The 17,433-nt window shown below is 42.2% G+C and overlaps 1 protein-coding gene across 3 annotated transcripts in view; it reads left to right on the top strand.

Annotated features, from left to right (window-relative positions):
• Positions 1-17,433, top strand: part of SBNO2 (strawberry notch homolog 2) — a 104,541-nt gene that overhangs the window by 71,475 nt on the left and 15,633 nt on the right. For all 3 annotated transcript variants that reach the window (XM_088460358.1, XM_088460357.1, XM_088460359.1), the window contains 10 exons: positions 2,092-2,209; positions 2,347-2,452; positions 2,676-2,829; positions 9,763-9,939; positions 13,149-13,246; positions 13,956-14,035; positions 14,238-14,426; positions 16,386-16,513; positions 16,591-16,722; positions 17,284-17,419. In XM_088460358.1, coding sequence (XP_088316484.1) covers positions 2,092-2,209; positions 2,347-2,452; positions 2,676-2,829; positions 9,763-9,939; positions 13,149-13,246; positions 13,956-14,035; positions 14,238-14,426; positions 16,386-16,513; positions 16,591-16,722; positions 17,284-17,419 — 1,318 coding nt within the window. The remainder of the gene's footprint in view (positions 1-2,091; positions 2,210-2,346; positions 2,453-2,675; positions 2,830-9,762; positions 9,940-13,148; positions 13,247-13,955; positions 14,036-14,237; positions 14,427-16,385; positions 16,514-16,590; positions 16,723-17,283; positions 17,420-17,433) is intronic.

The following is a 17,433-nucleotide window of genomic DNA, read 5'->3' as shown; positions in this document are numbered from 1 at the left end:
AAAAGGCTAAGGCTTATATAAAAAAACTTTGTAAGCCCAAAGTTTCATTTAGGCCACATGGGACCAATCTATCAATCCATCTTGTTTCAAGTTGAAGTAAGTTTCTTGCCCCTATCGCCACTTCTTGGTAATGCTGAAACTTTGTGTATGATACAGTATCTTATACTAGAAAGGTTATGTTTCGCTAGGTCAAAATGCTGCGCCATGGGTTGACCACTAGTCCCTTTGGCAATTGGTTCTCTGATGGCAAAGCGATGGAGCGCCATGCACTCCTTAAATTGGCGCTCAGTTTTACCGACATACTGTTGTGCACAATGGCATGTTATAGTAAAATTATGAGTTTTCTCGTGCATGCAAGATGTCGAATTTTAAACTTTTCCCCCGTGGATGGATGATAAAATGCACTACCTTTCTTTAAGTATTGACATGTCAGGCAGTTAGAGCATTTGTGGCAACCAGGTATGGGTTGGCTTACAAATGTTAAACTAGGGGTCTTGCCCATCTAACATGGTTAAGAGCACACAGTAGCCTTTTCCAACCACCAGCCTTGTGCTCAGACCTGTTTTGTCTGCTGGTACACTTCATCAAATGTCGCACTTGAACAATGCACCATTGCAACCATTTGGCTAATGCACTGCTGCAGCAAACTCCAACAATCATTCCACATTCAAAGTTCATCAGATTGCGTTATCTACCCAGTATTTCAGGAGAAATACACTTCCTTAGACACTGCATACCTTAGCCTTTCGTCTCTTAAAAGTTCTGAACAGTTGGATCTATGAGGATGTGAGTGCGGGATATTTTGGATTATATATAGATATATATATATATATATATATATAGATACAGATATATATATATATATATATATAGATATATAGATATATATTATAATATGAAAGTAGAAAACTGCACCAGTGGCCATATGCTGGGGTGCAAAAATCCCAATGTCAACTAGAACAAGCAATCATAGTCCATAAAAGAGAGCACTCACCAGGCTTGTATTCCAAAAGGAAAAAGTTCTTTTAATTTCTTATATCATAGTACAGGTCGACGTTTCGGTCTCAAAGTAGGACCTTTATCATGACCGCCAAGAGCAGAAAATCAGTAGCTAACCACCACCACCATTGCCTTATGTACCCATAGCCAAGGCTGGACACATCCCCTGGGGCGGCGCCGATCGCGCCAGGTACACTATAATCCTAATTAGCGGTCACCAGACCTCCACTCACATGACAAGAGCACCCTACTTAAATCTAAACACTTACATCCTCCACGCGGCTCCTTTCCAAAAGAGCGCCACGTGTGTCACTGACAGCGCTAGCGCCAGAGGTCACGTGACTCAGCAAAACCGGAAGTCACGTTTACACAGGTGTCACTCGCTGTTATAGTTACACAGGCTTGCGTTCCATACTTTGGAACGCATAGCCACTCAGAGTATAGTAAACTTATAGCACCGGTTACCTGTTGAATATTCAATAAATCCCAGCACTGCTACTCTAGAGGGGAGGTTATACACTTGCTTATGTAACAACTTTTCTTAAAGGGCTGTCCAAAACCTTAGGCGGGTAACCACAGCAACCCAGGATAATAATTATCACCAGATCACGTGACTGACAACATACCAAGACATACCACATATAACATACACATAATATATACATTTTGGTCAACAGGTCCAAAAAAGGTCCATATAAATATCACATTGTGCTATGGTCATTAAAAGGACTTGGGTCACTGAGTATTACCGCCTTATAATAAAAAAAACATACAAAAATCATAAAAAAATGTTAAGGGGATTTACCTCATTTAAGCCCCTTGGCATCAGTGTGCCCAACTGGTGGATCCATTTTGCTTCGCTTCTCTTCTCAAAAGCGTACGGCCTCTATCACCGCCTTTAGGAGCTAGTGCAACCCAATCGATGTGTGTGTATATGTATGTATGTATGTATGTATGTATGTATATATATATATATATATATATATATATATATATATATATATATATATATATATATTTACATTAGAGAATGTCATTGGTAACTGTAGTTACTGTTGTGTAGGTTATTTCCTTGACCCTTCACCTTTACAGATTGTGTTTGACGAATGTCACAAAGCCAAGAATGCTTCGTGCACCAAAATGGGTCGTGCGGTACTGGAGCTACAGAACAACCTGCCTTTGGCACGAGTGGTGTATGCCAGTGCCACAGGTAAGTTTATTTTCACCACTACTTAGTGCTTTACTAGACCCTTCCTATCCACTCTCAGAGGTGCAGTCTGTCTCACTCTTTTGGCAAGACCAAATATTTCACCATCTAGATTCAGTTTCCTTCTCATTCAATCACAGGTGCATCTGAGCCCAAGAACATGATCTATATGAGTCGGCTGGGTATCTGGGGAGAGGGCACATCTTTTGGCACTTTTGACGAGTTCTTGCACGCTATTGAAAAGAGGTACTCCTTTTACAGTGTAGGGAACATTGGTTTGGTCACAGGTGTCATGGAGAGAACTATGACTGTGGGGTTCAATGGGAGAACTGTGTATTTATTGGCTCAAAGTAGTGTGGGAAGCAGACTGCAAAGAATCTTAAATTAATATCTTTGGATTTTTAAGTATATACCCCTTACCCTGTCTTCCCTTGGTTATTATTTGTTTTATTTCCTCCTCTTTGTACAGAGGTGTGGGTGCTATGGAGATTGTTGCCATGGATATGAAGGTGAGCGGGATGTACATTGCAAGACAGCTAAGTTTCACTGGTGTCAACTTTCGAATTGAAGAAATTCCCCTGGATGAACCATTCAAACAGATGTACAACAGGGCTGCACAATTGGTGAGAATAGTAGGAGTACATTTTTGTGGGAGCAAATGCACAATTAACTTGGAATCTAATAAGCATTGAAGGACAGCACATCAGTGGCTTAAGAGCTAGAATGCATTCTCTCTATGCTCAATGCAGGGATTGGAGGCAGCCTTGGGAATACTGTATTTGTGAGTGGATGCAGCATATGGATTACTATGGGCCTGATGCAGTTCCTGATGCAATCTTTAACAAACTGAGCATGTCCTGCAGCATATGCAACTTGGAGCACTAAGTGATACAGAGTTGTACGCTTCACATTGGCTTCTCTTTTATGGTTGAATCCGTGTTACCTTGTGGCAACAGGGCATTCACACATAGTGTCCCCATGGCATATAGAAAGAGTTGCGGGCTATTCAGAGATGAGCTTGTGCACAGATCTGTCCAATATCAGTTGGAACTTCTGGACCAAGGATTGTGCTGAGGCAAATGCAGATAATACTGATGACTGCTGTACTCACAAGCGGAGGACGGGAATACAAGCAGCTGTTTGCATAGATTTCGGTTTGCTGGAACTGCAACTTATTTATTACCAGTTATTTCTTCTTCGGGGTCCATAGGGATCCACAGGGATACCATGGGGATATTATGGTTAGAAGACCAGGCACCAAACCGTTAAAGCTTTGGCTCCCAGAATGCCTGGGTCCTCCCCTATATATACCCCGCCCCTAGCCATAGGACTTCAGTTTAGTTGTTCGTTTGGTGGAGCAGGATTCAGACGCACCTTTGTACAGGGGACTGCTTAGGCAGTACTAAGATTTTATTTTTTGAGTTATTTAACTTTGTTTCTTGAGTTGGCAGTACTAAGCGTCGGTATTAGGACGCATGTGCTGCGGCTCCATCTACCTCCGCCGGGCCGCAACATCATTAATTGTGCTGGTGATTTCCGTGGGTCGCAGCTGAGCTTAGCAGCAATGCTGCGACCTGGACTGCATCGGATGCTCTGAGATGTCAGGTAAGGCGATTCCTCGCTTGTGGGGAATCGCGCGTGGCATTTTGGTGTCTGAGACGCACCAGAAGCCACTGTTGTAAGTACCAGAGATTGTCCGCGTTCTTACTACACCAGCCGGGGCATTGTCGTCTGACACCGGGGATCCGCAGCAGACGCAATCTGCTGCCACGAAGCCAGCGTATCCGGCTGGTTAACGCAGCTTAGGGAAGGTAGGCGCTCCGACTCAGATGCAGTCCCGCTGAATGGTTTCGCACATCTGGGTTTCTTCGCCTACCCTCCACGTGTATGAGACACTCACGGTCCAGTGCACCTGGTAGCTGTGGTCTCAGGAGGGTCTGGGTCAGTCTCCCTGTATACCTCTCCTTTGGTTAAGGTATACGGTGCTCTATATCCTACTATTATTTTGCATTGCTGTAGTTGATTTTGAGCCTATTGTAATTATATTGCATATGTTTTGTATGTGACTGTTTTGCTAGCTGCTGTTTGCATTGCACTTCTATCCTACCAATGTGATTGCGATTTAGTGCCTATTTGCAAATTTCTACTGTCAATATAACGATTACTGTTATTTCTTTGAGTGCTTCACATTCATTAGATTTGTGAAGACTCACATAAACTTTGTGATTGTAGCCTTTATTTTGAACATGTCAGAAGATAAAGAGAAACAGGAAGGGTAGCCACCTCTGCTGGTCTCATGTAAATAATGTACGGCAAATGTGTCCACACAGGACATAGAGGTATTGGTGAAGGTAGTCACATTGCATTGTTACCTTTATACGTATATATACTAAGCATAAAGGGAAACAGGAATTCAGACAGTTCTAAATATCACTGCTATTGCTCTATTTGACCCTCATCTACCAGATTTGTAGGGGTTAAATTGTATTTCACATTTATTTGTGAAGACTGAGATACCATCCCCCTCGCTCCTAATTACTTGGAGACGCTCAGCTGAAATTCATCATGGAAATGTTTGCTGAGGGAGATTTGGTCTCTGAGTATACCTTTTCTCCTGCATCCAAGGTATATAGCACTGGAATCCTACCAACTTTTGTGTTTGTATTTATTGATTCAGTGCCGACTTGTAAGTAGAGGAGGCAGAATATTTAGGCATGTAGATTCTACCATACTTATCTACTTAGGTAGTTGATTTTAATGCCCTTTTGCAAATATATGCATTCTATGTGACTTATGCTAACTGCTGGAAAGAAGAGGTTTTTTTTCTGTTGTGTTTCCTAACCCTACCTGATGTATAGGGGTTAGAGACCAGTTCACATTTAATTTTATCTGTGAATAGGGTCACTTTGCATTGTTAACCCTACACTGGTTGTACGTTACTTGGAAGTATTTCCCATGTCTCAGGACAAAGGTTAACAGGAGACTGTTGTCCTTGTGTTAGTTTCATGTAAATGGCCTCTCAGGAGTTCATACAGGATGGACTGTGGTTTGATTGTTATACACCACAACAGTCCACCTCGCCAGCACCTGTTCAGGGGTCAGCTCCCACTTTTGATTACCCGCAGTGATTACTGCCTGCTATGTTTCCTCTTCCCATACATCTTTCCTGCATGGAGGGTTATGTCCACTCAGTTCAGAATCTGGTTTTTAGCATATAACTATCTGCAGATGTTTCAGGCGAATAAGGCGCCAGCCGTCAAAGCATATATATGGATTGGGGTCCCCAAGTGTAGTCCATCCTGCTTTCAGATTCTTATATATCATTTGAGGAGGCAGAGGATACACAGGTTTCTCCCTCTGGGCCTATCTCGGAGGAGGAGCATCACTCATCAGTGGATGTTCTTTTCTAGAGGGGCGATTAATTCAATCCTCATTATAGAGGATTAAGTTCCGCCTCCTAAAGAATAATAAGCCTGGTATTCAGACACCAGAAGGTGATTTAGGCTGGATTCCCTCAATCTGAACAGCTCACTGATGTTATAGGAGAAGCATGGAACACTCTAGGTAGACTGTTTCAGATTCCAAAAATGATTAGTATCTTTTTACCCTCTCCCACAGAGAGAGTGCATTAAGTGGGAAATCCCCCTCCCTACTGGGAATTCTTACGTGACACCTTCTTATAGGGTTACACCCAAGAAGGTTGTTTTCACAACTCTCCCATCAGATCCTATCAAGGCCATTTATACCCTGCTAAATTCAGGGGTGTTAATTCCGGTTCCTTTAACTAACAAGGAAGGAGTTATTACTTAGATTTGTGTTTTGATTTAGAAGCTAAATAGTTATCGCTCTATTCTGAATCTGAAATCTTGCAACAGGTTCATCCGTGTGCCCAAGTTCTGTATGGAGACCCTACTGTCAATTATGCTGGCAATGGAACCTGGGGATTTCATGGTTCCCTGATCATAAAGGATCATATCTGCATGTACCTATTGCACTATTCAACAAGGGTTTCTGAGCTTTGGCTGTTTGTCAGCAACATTACCATTGCCTTTTGGTCTGTCCACAGCCCCTTGGGTGTTTGCTAAGATAATGGCGGTCATGACTGCTCATCTCAGAAGGAGTCAGGATATTGCCATACTTGGACGGCCTCCTGATATTGACAGACTACGGAGGTTTTACAATTGCGAGTGCGCATATTGCTCCAAAATCAGAGGCTAAATTCACTCAGTTAGGCAGGTCCTGTGGTTCATGGATCCATCCTTCAACATGGTGGAATATGCCCAGTTCCATTTCAGACCTCTACAAAGATTGATTCTCTCCAGGTGGAACGGACAGCATCATCTTATAAGGTCTCAGAGGATCCTTCTCACTCCAGAGGTTCATCACTCCCTCCTGTGGTGGCTGAGAAAGCATCATCTAGACAAAGGGTGCCCGTTCTGGACTCCAAATTGGATCTAACCACGGACGTCAGCCTAAGCGGATGGAGGGCAGTGACAGGTCATCATACCTTTCAGGGAAGATGGACAAATCAAGAGGGTCATACCACCTACAGCGACACCATACTGGGCATGCCCCATCTTGGAAGCTATGCTTTTTTGGGCCTGAATAGTACTTGGATGGGAGACCACCTTGGAATACCAGGTGCTGTAGGTAACTGCCAATAAACCTTCTGCAACTGCAAGCAGTATACAGAGCACTGATCAGGGCACATGACCTGCTCAGGGGCAGGCCAGTCCAGATCCAGTCCCACAGTGCGACTACAGTGGCCTACCTCCATCATCAGGGAGGCACAAGAAGTTATGTAGACATGAAGGAAATGACAAGGGTTCTGAGTTGGGCAGAACTTCATCTTCCGGCCATTTTGGCAATATTCATACCGGGAGTGCTAAATTGGGAAGCAGACTCTTAAGTCGCCAGGACATACACGCCAGAGAGTGGTCTCTCTATCCGGGAGTGTTTCAGCCCAATGTAAACAAATTGACTCTACCAGAGATAGATCTAATGGCATCACGCCACAACCACAGGGTCCCCAAGTGCATGTCCAGGTCTAGAGACCCATCAGCGGCATTTGTGGATGCACTGGGATGGGATTTCAAGCTGGCGTATCTATTGCCTCCGATTTCTCTACTCCCAGGAGTTCTCAGAAAATTCAAACAGGAAGGCGGAAAGGTAATACTGGTGGCTTGGGCTTGGCCCAGACGTCATTAGTTCACTGACCTACATAATCTGTCCATAGACAGCAGATTCTTCCATAAAGGAAGAGGATAGGACTAACGCAGGCTCCTTGTCGACATCCGGACTTACTTTGTCTGGTTTTGATGACTTGGCTCTTGAATCATCCATCCTAAGACCAAAAGGTCTTCCAGTTTTGTAATTCAAATGATGTTAGGGCTTGGAAGCCTGCTTCTGCCCGCATCTATTACAGAGATTGGCATTCTTTTACTCAATGGTGTTCCCATAAGGAATATGATCATAGGGTGTTCAGGATTTACCTATTGCCACGCCACACTGGACATGCCAGATCTCGTCTGATCTTGGAGGCTGTGCAGTGTTGGACCCGGTTGTTACTTGGATGGGAGACCACCTGGGAATACCAGGTGCTGTAACTGCTCACCTGGCCACTTTGAGAGTTTTCTGCACTGTCAGTCTGGTTCCAGAAGAAGATTGCTTCATTACCAGATGCTAGAATTTTTTTCCAAGGAGTTCTATGAGTTCAGTCTCCCTTTGTTCCACCAGTAGCACCGTGGGATTTGTTTCTTAAGGGGTTACAAGCTTCCCCATTTGAACCTTTAAACTCTGCAGATTTGAAGTGGTTTACAGCAGAGACAATTTTTCTTCTTGCTATCTTTTCTGCTTGCAGTGTCTCTGATTTGGCAGCGCGCTCTTGTCATTCCCCATTTTTTATTTTTCACCAGGATAATGCTGCTGTTTGTACTAGGGAGGGTTACCTTCCTAAGATAGTGTCCTGTTTTCATGTAAATGAAGAAATTGTGGCTCCAGACCTTTCTGTAGGCGAAGCCTCCCTGGATGTAGTTCATGCTCTCTGTATTTATGTGGAGCGTTCGACTTCTGTTAGAAAATCGGATTCTCTTTTTTGTATTATATGTTTTACAAACGAGGATGGCCAGTTGGTAAACATACTCTGGTGAGATGGCTACGCATGACTATCTCCCAGGTGTATACACAGGCTGATCTTCCTTTCCCAAGCATTGTGACAGCGCATTCTACTCGGTCTGTAGGGCCATCGTAGGCATTCAGTCATGGTGCCTCTGCTGAACAATTATGCAAGGCTGCCTTGTGGTCTTCTGTCCACACTTTTCTTAGGTTCTATGCCTTTGATAGTTTTGCCTCTCAGAATGCTTCTTTTAGCAATGAGTTTTCATTTCCGCTCAAGATCGTCCCCCACCATAGGGGAACTGCTTTAGGACATCCCCATGGTATCCCTGTTGATCCCTATGGACCCCAAAGAAGAATTTTAAAGTTATGGTAGACTTACCTAGATAACTCCTTTTCTTCGAGGTCCACAGGGCACCCACCCTGACGCACCTGGTTTCATTGGGTGAATTTTTTTCGGTCACAGATTCCCTTATCTTCTGTAAGAGTGTTTCTGGTGTACGATTGTTCTTCCTTCTGCTCTTTCCTTATCCTACCTTGAGGCTTGTTAACTAAACTGAAGTGATATGGCTAGGGGTGGGGTATATACGGAGGAGGACCCAGGGCATTCTGGGAGCCAAAGTTTTAACTGTTTGGTGCCTGGTCTTCCAACCATAATAATCCCATGGTATCCTTGTGGACCCTATGGACCTCGAAGAAAAGGAGTTATCTAGGTAAGTCTACCATAACTATATTTGAATAGCGCATACATTCCGCAGTGCTTTACAGAGAATATTTGGCCATTCACATCAGTCCCTGCCCCAGTGGAGCTTACAATCTATATTCCCTACCACATGTACACTCACACACATACGCACTAGGTATAATTTTTGTTGGGAGCCAATTAACCTGCCAGTATCTTTTTGGAGTGTGGAAGGAAACCGGAGCACTCGGAGGAAACCCACGCAAGCACGGGGAGAATATACAAACTCCGCACAGATAGAGCTGTAGTGGAAATCGAACCAACAACCTCAGTGCTGTGAGGCAGTAATGCTAACCATTACACTGCCTGTGTTGCCTTTTTGCGTGCACTTTAGAATCTGGTCTGTATTGGCTCGTTGAGGCATCATAGGGAAGAGTGTATTGGCTCATGAAGGCATCATAGGGAAGAGTGTATTGGCACAAGGAGGCATCATAGGGAATACTGTATTGGTTCGTGGAGGCAGCCTAAGGAAATGCTGTATTGGCGTGTGATGGTAGCCTAGGGAATTATTGTTTTGGTGGGTGGAGACAGTCTGAGAAAATACTGTATTGGCAGGTGGACAGCATAGAGAGACATTGCTTATTGAGGCAATCTGAAGGATTTTTGGGTAGGGCGTTGGAATCAGTGTTGTTCATGGAAGCTGTCAAAATTAATTTTTCACTCTGCACTCATTATTTTCCTTATTATCAACTCCTCTTAGTGGGCTGAAGCACTGGCTGTTTTCCAGAAAGCAGCAGATTGTTTAGGGCTGGAGACTCGCAAATCGCTATGGGGTCAGTTCTGGTCAGCCCATCAACGATTCTTCAAGTACTTGTGTATTGCAGCTAAAGTCCAGCGGCTGGTTACTTTGGCTAACCAGGAGTTGTCCAAGGGCAAGGTGAGTAAATTTGCATCTTTCACCATGGGAATTGTGTGGGTATACATGATACTATGAGAAGTATTTGATAGCTTGCTTGTGTTTTTGAAAGCGACAAAGAAATTACATTGACACACTGGGCCTGATTCAGACTTGGGAATAGAGAGAGTTGGGAATAGAGAAAGATATCTCTCTCAACTGTGAACCTGAACAAACCATATTGCAATGCAAGGGGTGTAAATACATACATTTTTTTACATGTGGGGTAAATACTGGCTGCTTTTGCATGTAGCCCACAAATACTGCACAGCTTTATTATCACTCTACAATTTAGATGTCAGTTTGGAAACACTCCTCCCAAATCTAAATCTCTCTGCACATTTTAAATCTGCCCCACCTGCAGTGCAGCATGGTTTCACCAAGATGATCAGTTGAGAGAGATATCTCTCTCTATTCCCAAGTCTGAATCAGGCCCACTGTCCAGAAGATGTACCTCTCTTACTTTTATACCAATGTGAGGTAATAGAGTAAAGCTGGCCACACACTAGATCAACTTTCATCCAACCAGCCAACTAGTTGATTGGTTGGAATGAAAATCTGGTAAGGAATGGAAGTAACTGATGATCAGCAATTTGCTCCTAAATGCCAAGAAACAGATGAAAATGGCAGTCAGACAAGTTTGTTAAATGTTTGATCAAAACAATTTGTTCAAACAAAAGTTTTTGTCCATTTTCTGGCGTTTGGGAGCAAATTTGCTGATTGTCATTTGCTTTCATCCCTTACCAGATTTTCATTCCAACCAATCAACTAGTTGGATGTAAGTTGGTCTAGTGTGTGGCCAGCTTAAGTGACCAATCTCATTTAATTACATTAAATATGGATTTGAAATGATGGCTTTTGAAAAGTCGGTTGGATGCTCCATACTAGACACTTATTTGTAAAAGGCATGGTGGTATGGTATTTACAAAAACAGCCATTTGGTATGTATTCATATTAAACAGAACCTTCAACTCCTGTAAGACGATCACAGATAGTAGGTTGTTTTCAGTTTAGCTGAACATTGCTGTTATCAACTCAAGTGAATGAATTTTAGATGTATTACTATACCACACGGGCAACCTTCTGCTGAAGTTACATCTTCTCCTTTTTGTACATATCTAATATATATGTATGGTATTTGAATAACAAATGAGCTCTGTGTATAATTCTTAAACTCCAGTTGTCGTATAGTGAGCACCACACACAACAATAAAGCTCAAATTCAACATGACCACATATAGGGTAGGTGGGATGCGGTCATAGTACCAACAGTCGGGATGCTGGCGCTTAGAATGCTGGCGCAGGAATCCCGACACCTGTCAGAATCCCGACACCGACATCCCGGCGTTAAGTACTGGGGTTAGGCCCTAAAGGGGAGGGTTAGATTGAGGGTGCGGGGAAGGTTAGGTTTAGGCAACAGGGATAGAGGATTAGGGGAAGGGGAGGGTTAGGATACTGATTGACAGGTGTCTGTATTCTAACCCTGCCGGGATTCCTGCCTGAGCTCCGGCACTCCATACCCAACGCGGATAGGTAGTCATAATTAATGCTTAGAAGCATTAAAAATGTACACTCTTAGTAGTTAAATTTTATTGTTTACTAGCTGAAATACTCCCGGTTCAAAGTTCTGCCCAGCATCCCGGGGTCAAAGTTACACCAATGGGAGGTCCAACCAGGACCCTTACCCCCCTTAAAACCTGGCCAGGATCCAACTGGACCACCTCGCTATTGGTTTCATCTTGATCAGTTCAGGGGTGTCCGAATGCATAACCAGACAGACAGACAAACAGACTATTGAATTTTATATATAAGATTTGGAGCGTTGTCGCTATGTGGTCTAATAGCTTACTTTTCTGATACTATATAACTATGTAACATTTGGCAGCTTAACCTTGAGAGCTGTGGAAGATATTCACCAACAAACAAACACATTTTCTTCTTTAAACTGTATATATCTGTTTTCCCAGTAGACGTTTGAATATTATTTTATTTATTGACAGTTTCTTATATAGCGCAGTATATTCCGTTGCGCTTTACAATTGGAACATTAATAGAACAAAACTGGGTAATAACAGACAGATATATAGGTAGGAAGGCCCTGCTCGCAAGCTTACAATCTATAAGAATATGAAACCAAACATCTAATTGTGTTCAATACCCTTTTGTACATGGTTTTCATAGGTATCTGCCATATTGTGTTTGTTTTTTTTAATTTAAGTAATTTTTCAATGCAGTGTTTTTAGAATGATTAGTCAAATACTTTGTGTGGTATATTACTGTATATAAATTGTGTTGAATGAGCTCCCCCTGTTGGTGGACAGTAATAATATAGTAGCTCTTGAACTGCTGATTACTGCCAAACTTTTTGTGCTGTGTAAAGACTTGGGGCCTGATTCAGAGATAGGCGCTAATGCAGTCGCAACTGCAATCTCTCATGGATCGCAATTTTGAAAGTATGCTAATGACTTACTTGCCATCCAGTGTTTTGAGACACCCACTGAAAGTATCTCTCATTGGCCGCTTATGCACAAAACCTGAAACCTCAAATGCAGATAAGGCAGCCATCAGCTTTCTGGATAAAGTCTAAAGCTGCATACACACGTAAAGATTTTCTGTCCAACAATCCAACTAGTTGATTGGTTGGAATGAAAATCTGGTAAGGTAAGAAAGCAAATGACAATCAGCAATTTGCTCCCAAATGCCGGAAAATGGACAAAAACTGTTGTTTGGACAAATGGTTTAGATCAAACATTTAACAAACTTGTCTGACGACCATTTTCATCTGTTTTCTGGCATTTAGGAGCAAATTGCTGATCATCATTTATTCCCATACATTACCAGATTTTCATTCCAACCAATCAACTAGGTGGATGGTTGGACAGAAAATCTTTACGTGTGTACCCAGCCTTACATGCCCCCGACACACTGTGTCTCCAGACCCACAACGACGCAGTGGCTAATATATGCACTCCCTGAAAACGGCATTTAAATGTTCAGACACGCCACCGTTTTTTTTCTAACTACCCCGTTACCTCCCCCAAACGCTGACTACCTGTCATTCATTTTGCAAGTGAAACCTCTGTGCGAGCATTATAGCAATTCAGTCACTGCACGTGGCTCCTTGGACATTTTACATCATGTTAAGTTTTGGGAAGTTGCATTGTAGCAATAACTATATTTATTCTTTGCAGTGTGTGGTTATTGGTTTGCAATCTACTGGAGAAGCTCGAACGCGTGAGGTGATGGATGAAAATGATGGGCATCTTGACCGCTTTGTATCAGCTGCAGAGTGAGTGTGAGAATAAAACCGCACAGCATGGCCGGATTAAGGGGGGGGGGGGGGGGGCGCAACTGGAGACAGTCATCCCAGGGCCCCCACACACAGAAGGGACCCCACCTCTAGTGCACCTGCCGAAGAGGGGGCATAGCCAAAATGGCAAGCCCCTATATCACCCGCAAATCGCGGGATTACGGCACGAGGGGCGGGGCCTATTATGTAAGGTACCCGTCCTAATGAGTAACCAGCAGCTCCTGCATGTAAGTGTGTATATATGTTATTGTATATGCAGTATGTTAGTGTGTGAATGTATGTGTTAATGTCTAAATTTGTGTTAGTGTATGTATACTGTGTATCTATGTGTTAGTGTTTTGTATGTGTTCATGTGTTTTGTATACTGTATATGTGTGTACGTTATATATAAAATGTAAGATTGCTGTGTATGTGTGTGTGTGTATATATATATATATATATATATATATATATATATATATATATTTATTTGTGTGTTTAGCAGAAGGCAAGTAACCGAGGGGGGTAGACTCTGTGTGGCTTGGTGGGGGCCCCCACAACTTGGTTACCACAGGGCGCTCACAAGCCTTAATCCGGCCTTGTTGTGCAGCATTATGTTTAGTTAGATAATTATGTAATATTTGTCACTACATTGGAGGATTTGGAGGAGAGAGTGGAATTTTCACATTAAACCACTTTAACATTTCAGGGGTGTCTTCAAGTCTCTGATCCTGAAGCACTTCCCATCAAGCAAGAGGAAACGTGAGAAAGGCTTGCTGAAAAGGAAAAGTGTGTGCCCTTCTTTGTCTGAATTTTTCTACCTTCCATCTAAGTTCACTCTTCTGTACCGGTGTCTCATTCCATTACTACTTTTATCATATGGCGCATCAATAATCCTATGGCCTGGTGTTCGCTTTACCCTTTTCTATTCTACACCTGTTGTCATGTAATTGCTTTCTGTACTATGGAACTTTCTCCTTACACTCCACAGGACGTGGAAAGCCACGTAGTGGGAAAATGTCTCGTCTAGATGGATTAATCCAAATCAGTGAAGAGAGTAGCTCGGATTCTGAAGGCGCGCTGGACAGTGATTTCAACTCCTCTCCCGAGTCCTTACAGGACAATGATGATGTCATCTTTGTAGAACACACATTAAATGGGTTAATACTGCCTGACCATGGTGAGCACTTCTCTGCATGAACTTCACCAGTTATATTTTACCAGTATGATAGTGAAGAAGTTGGTTTTCTGTTTTTCTGTTTTATATTTTATGGTTAATTAAAAAAATATAACCCATAAAGTCAATGGAACAAAAATATGCATAATCAACCAATGAAAGTGTGAATTCAAAGCACCAGTTGATGGAGTGTAAAACCTAAAAAAATATTTGGATCTTTCTTTACTGTAAAGGACAACCTTTTTTTTTAACCATAAATTAATATGGCAGTGATTTAAGCATCTGCCAGCCGTTTCCCCAATCAGACCGGAACCGCTGATCTGCTGGTCGGAATTGCCGTTCAATCTTGGAATCTGTGACATTCTTAATTTGCTGATCACAATTATATTTTGGTCGGGATCGTCAAATCATGCAAATCCGACGTTGGATTTTACCGATGCCCTGGCGTCTGTGGATCAGGGAATTGCCTCAATCCATTGCAGATGTATAGGACCCTTAAGTCCTGAACCACCAATTCTTAGTACCCCACGGCACCCAGTTTGGGAACCACTGTATTATGGTATAAATCCCAAGGTATCTGTATCTTTTAAGTTGGAGATAACAAAATACTAATTAATTGAAGAAACATTGCAGAAAACTTCATAGTTAAATATATAGGACATAGAACTTTTAAAAGCTAAGAAAAGTCAGTCCTACATAGCAGTGAATCTCAACCTTGGGTACAAACACCACCAGGTGTACTAGCTGTGAAGTTCAGGGGTACACAAAATATTGAATCTAGGTGCTAATTAGGGTAAGCAGTGTCATAGTGATCTTTAGCCCTTGCATCACAATAGGATCCTCATAAAAAGCAGTAAAACACAGTGACCTGATCACTGCATAAAATAAATTATATGGTTTAAGTGAAACCCAGATCACTTCTGTCACAGAAGTCCTAATGTCAGAACTTGTGACAAAAAGATCAGCCTATGATATTGCATGTTAATGTTTTCCAGTTTCTAGTTGATTCCAAATAATTTAAGTTGTAAAAAAAACCTAATAATTAAAGGTAAAAAATATTATACTAAGGAAGCATATATGTACTACATTTGTCAATTTACATTTTTCTAAAACTAATATGTGAGAAATATATATGTAGAATTTATTCTATTCTTGACATTTATATTGTTTTTAAGGTCAGTGAGTACACATTATATCTAATAGCAATTATATTGGTTACAAATGTTCTGCTTTGCAAATTGTGGTGTACAAATAATGTAAATGGGCTGCCATGGGGGAGCCAGGTGGGAAATGATTGGGAACCTCTGTTTTAGAGGGACCTCACCTGACATGCCTCATGGCAAGGCAGAGACTGTATTAGTCTTTGAATATCAACCCCTCAACCACTGCAGGTTAATGGCTCTACACTAGTCAGGGAGACGTTGGAGCATAGCGGTGTGTTACAAACCTAGTAATCTTTTTGCAAGCATTTTGCTCTTTTATATGAGCACTAGCTTGTTGGACCCGGCATTTGTCGGGTCAATGTTTTTTTTTTTACTGCGGTGACCACTGCGGCTCCCACTCTGCATAATGGAGACTGCACTGACCATGCCGTTTATAGATATTTTGTGAGTGTATACCCTGCTTCCTTTTAAAAGTGCTGTGTTTTTGGTAAATTGAGAAAAACTAGGAAACTTTTTCTGTATTGTTTCCTTTTTCTGTTATTTTGTTACCTCTATAAATTTATTTTTGTAGCTTAAAAGGACGATATTAATGTTGTGCTTTTATCCGAGGGCATTGCTAATATATTTTGGCCGGAAACCCGTGAAGCTCAGCAGTTTCTGTTTCCTCATAGCAAACAAAGGGTGAAAATATTGTTGCAGCCATGTCTACTGTAATTTTAAATAGTAAGCTGGAGGGGTTTTAGAAGCACCATAAATGAGGAGGAGTTTTGTTTCTTAACTTTTGTTTTTTTTATATTAGGCCCAGAACATGTGGCGCACATGAAGAGTGAGCTGTTGGCCAAGGTAGAGGAATTAGGAAAGGTGTTACCACTCAATACATTAGATGTGCTTATAGACCAGCTTGGCGGTCCAGACAAGGTGGCTGAGGTATGTAGACTATATGTTGTTGCATCTTTCCCTAGGCTAGATTTCTCCAAGTAGTCATGGTGATATCTTTTTCCCAGATGACTGGAAGGAAAGGTCGAATGATTCGTCGCAGTGATGGATCTGTGGGGTTTGAATCTCGAGCTGAGCAAAACTTATCCATAGATAATATTAACTTACGGGAGAAGGAACGTTTTATGAATGGGAGCAAGGTGAGGTCTTGGAACCTATTACAATCACAGAGCTCTTTCTATGTCTCTACACTGGACTTTTTAGGAGAATTAGCAAAGTGACCCTGTTGTGAAACATTCTGCAGGACTCTACAGAATATATTTAGTCATTCACATCACTCCCTGCCTCAGTGGAGCTTACAATTTATATTGCCTACCACATGTACACAAGCACTTGCTGTTTTTGGATTGTGGGAGTAACCTGAGAAACTCATACAAACACGTGTAGAACATACAAACTCAACATTGATAGGACCTTTGTGGGAATCTAACCCAAGACCTCAGTGCTGTGCGGAAGCAAGACAGCCATTGTGCCACTGTGGTATCACTTCATGTATGTTAGGGTTTGTGGATTTGATGGCACTGCACTAGATGGGAGTCCCATTATCTTTGTCAGTACCAAGCATACACTGGAACTACTGTGTATACCTCAAATAGATGCATTATATATATTATACTCAGAATTGTAACAGAAATTAAACTAGATATCTTCCTCTCACCAATCACAACTTACAACTCTCCCATACATATCTCATTTTCAAGCTTGTGGCGATTATTTCCGAGGCGTCGAGTTCAGGTATTTCTCTACAGGCTGACCGGCGAGTGCCAAATCAGCGCAGACGAGTACACATGACACTGGAACTACCCTGGAGTGCGGACAGAGCTATCCAACAATTTGGTAAGTTCCTGTGC

This window comes from Taudactylus pleione, unplaced genomic scaffold (assembly GCF_031769625.1).
Source record: "Taudactylus pleione unplaced genomic scaffold, aTauple2 ptg000044l, whole genome shotgun sequence".
Classification (NCBI taxonomy): domain Eukaryota; kingdom Metazoa; phylum Chordata; class Amphibia; order Anura; family Myobatrachidae; genus Taudactylus; species Taudactylus pleione.
Note: the sequence above shows the minus strand (reverse complement) of the source record. Positions and strands in the feature narration are given on the sequence as shown.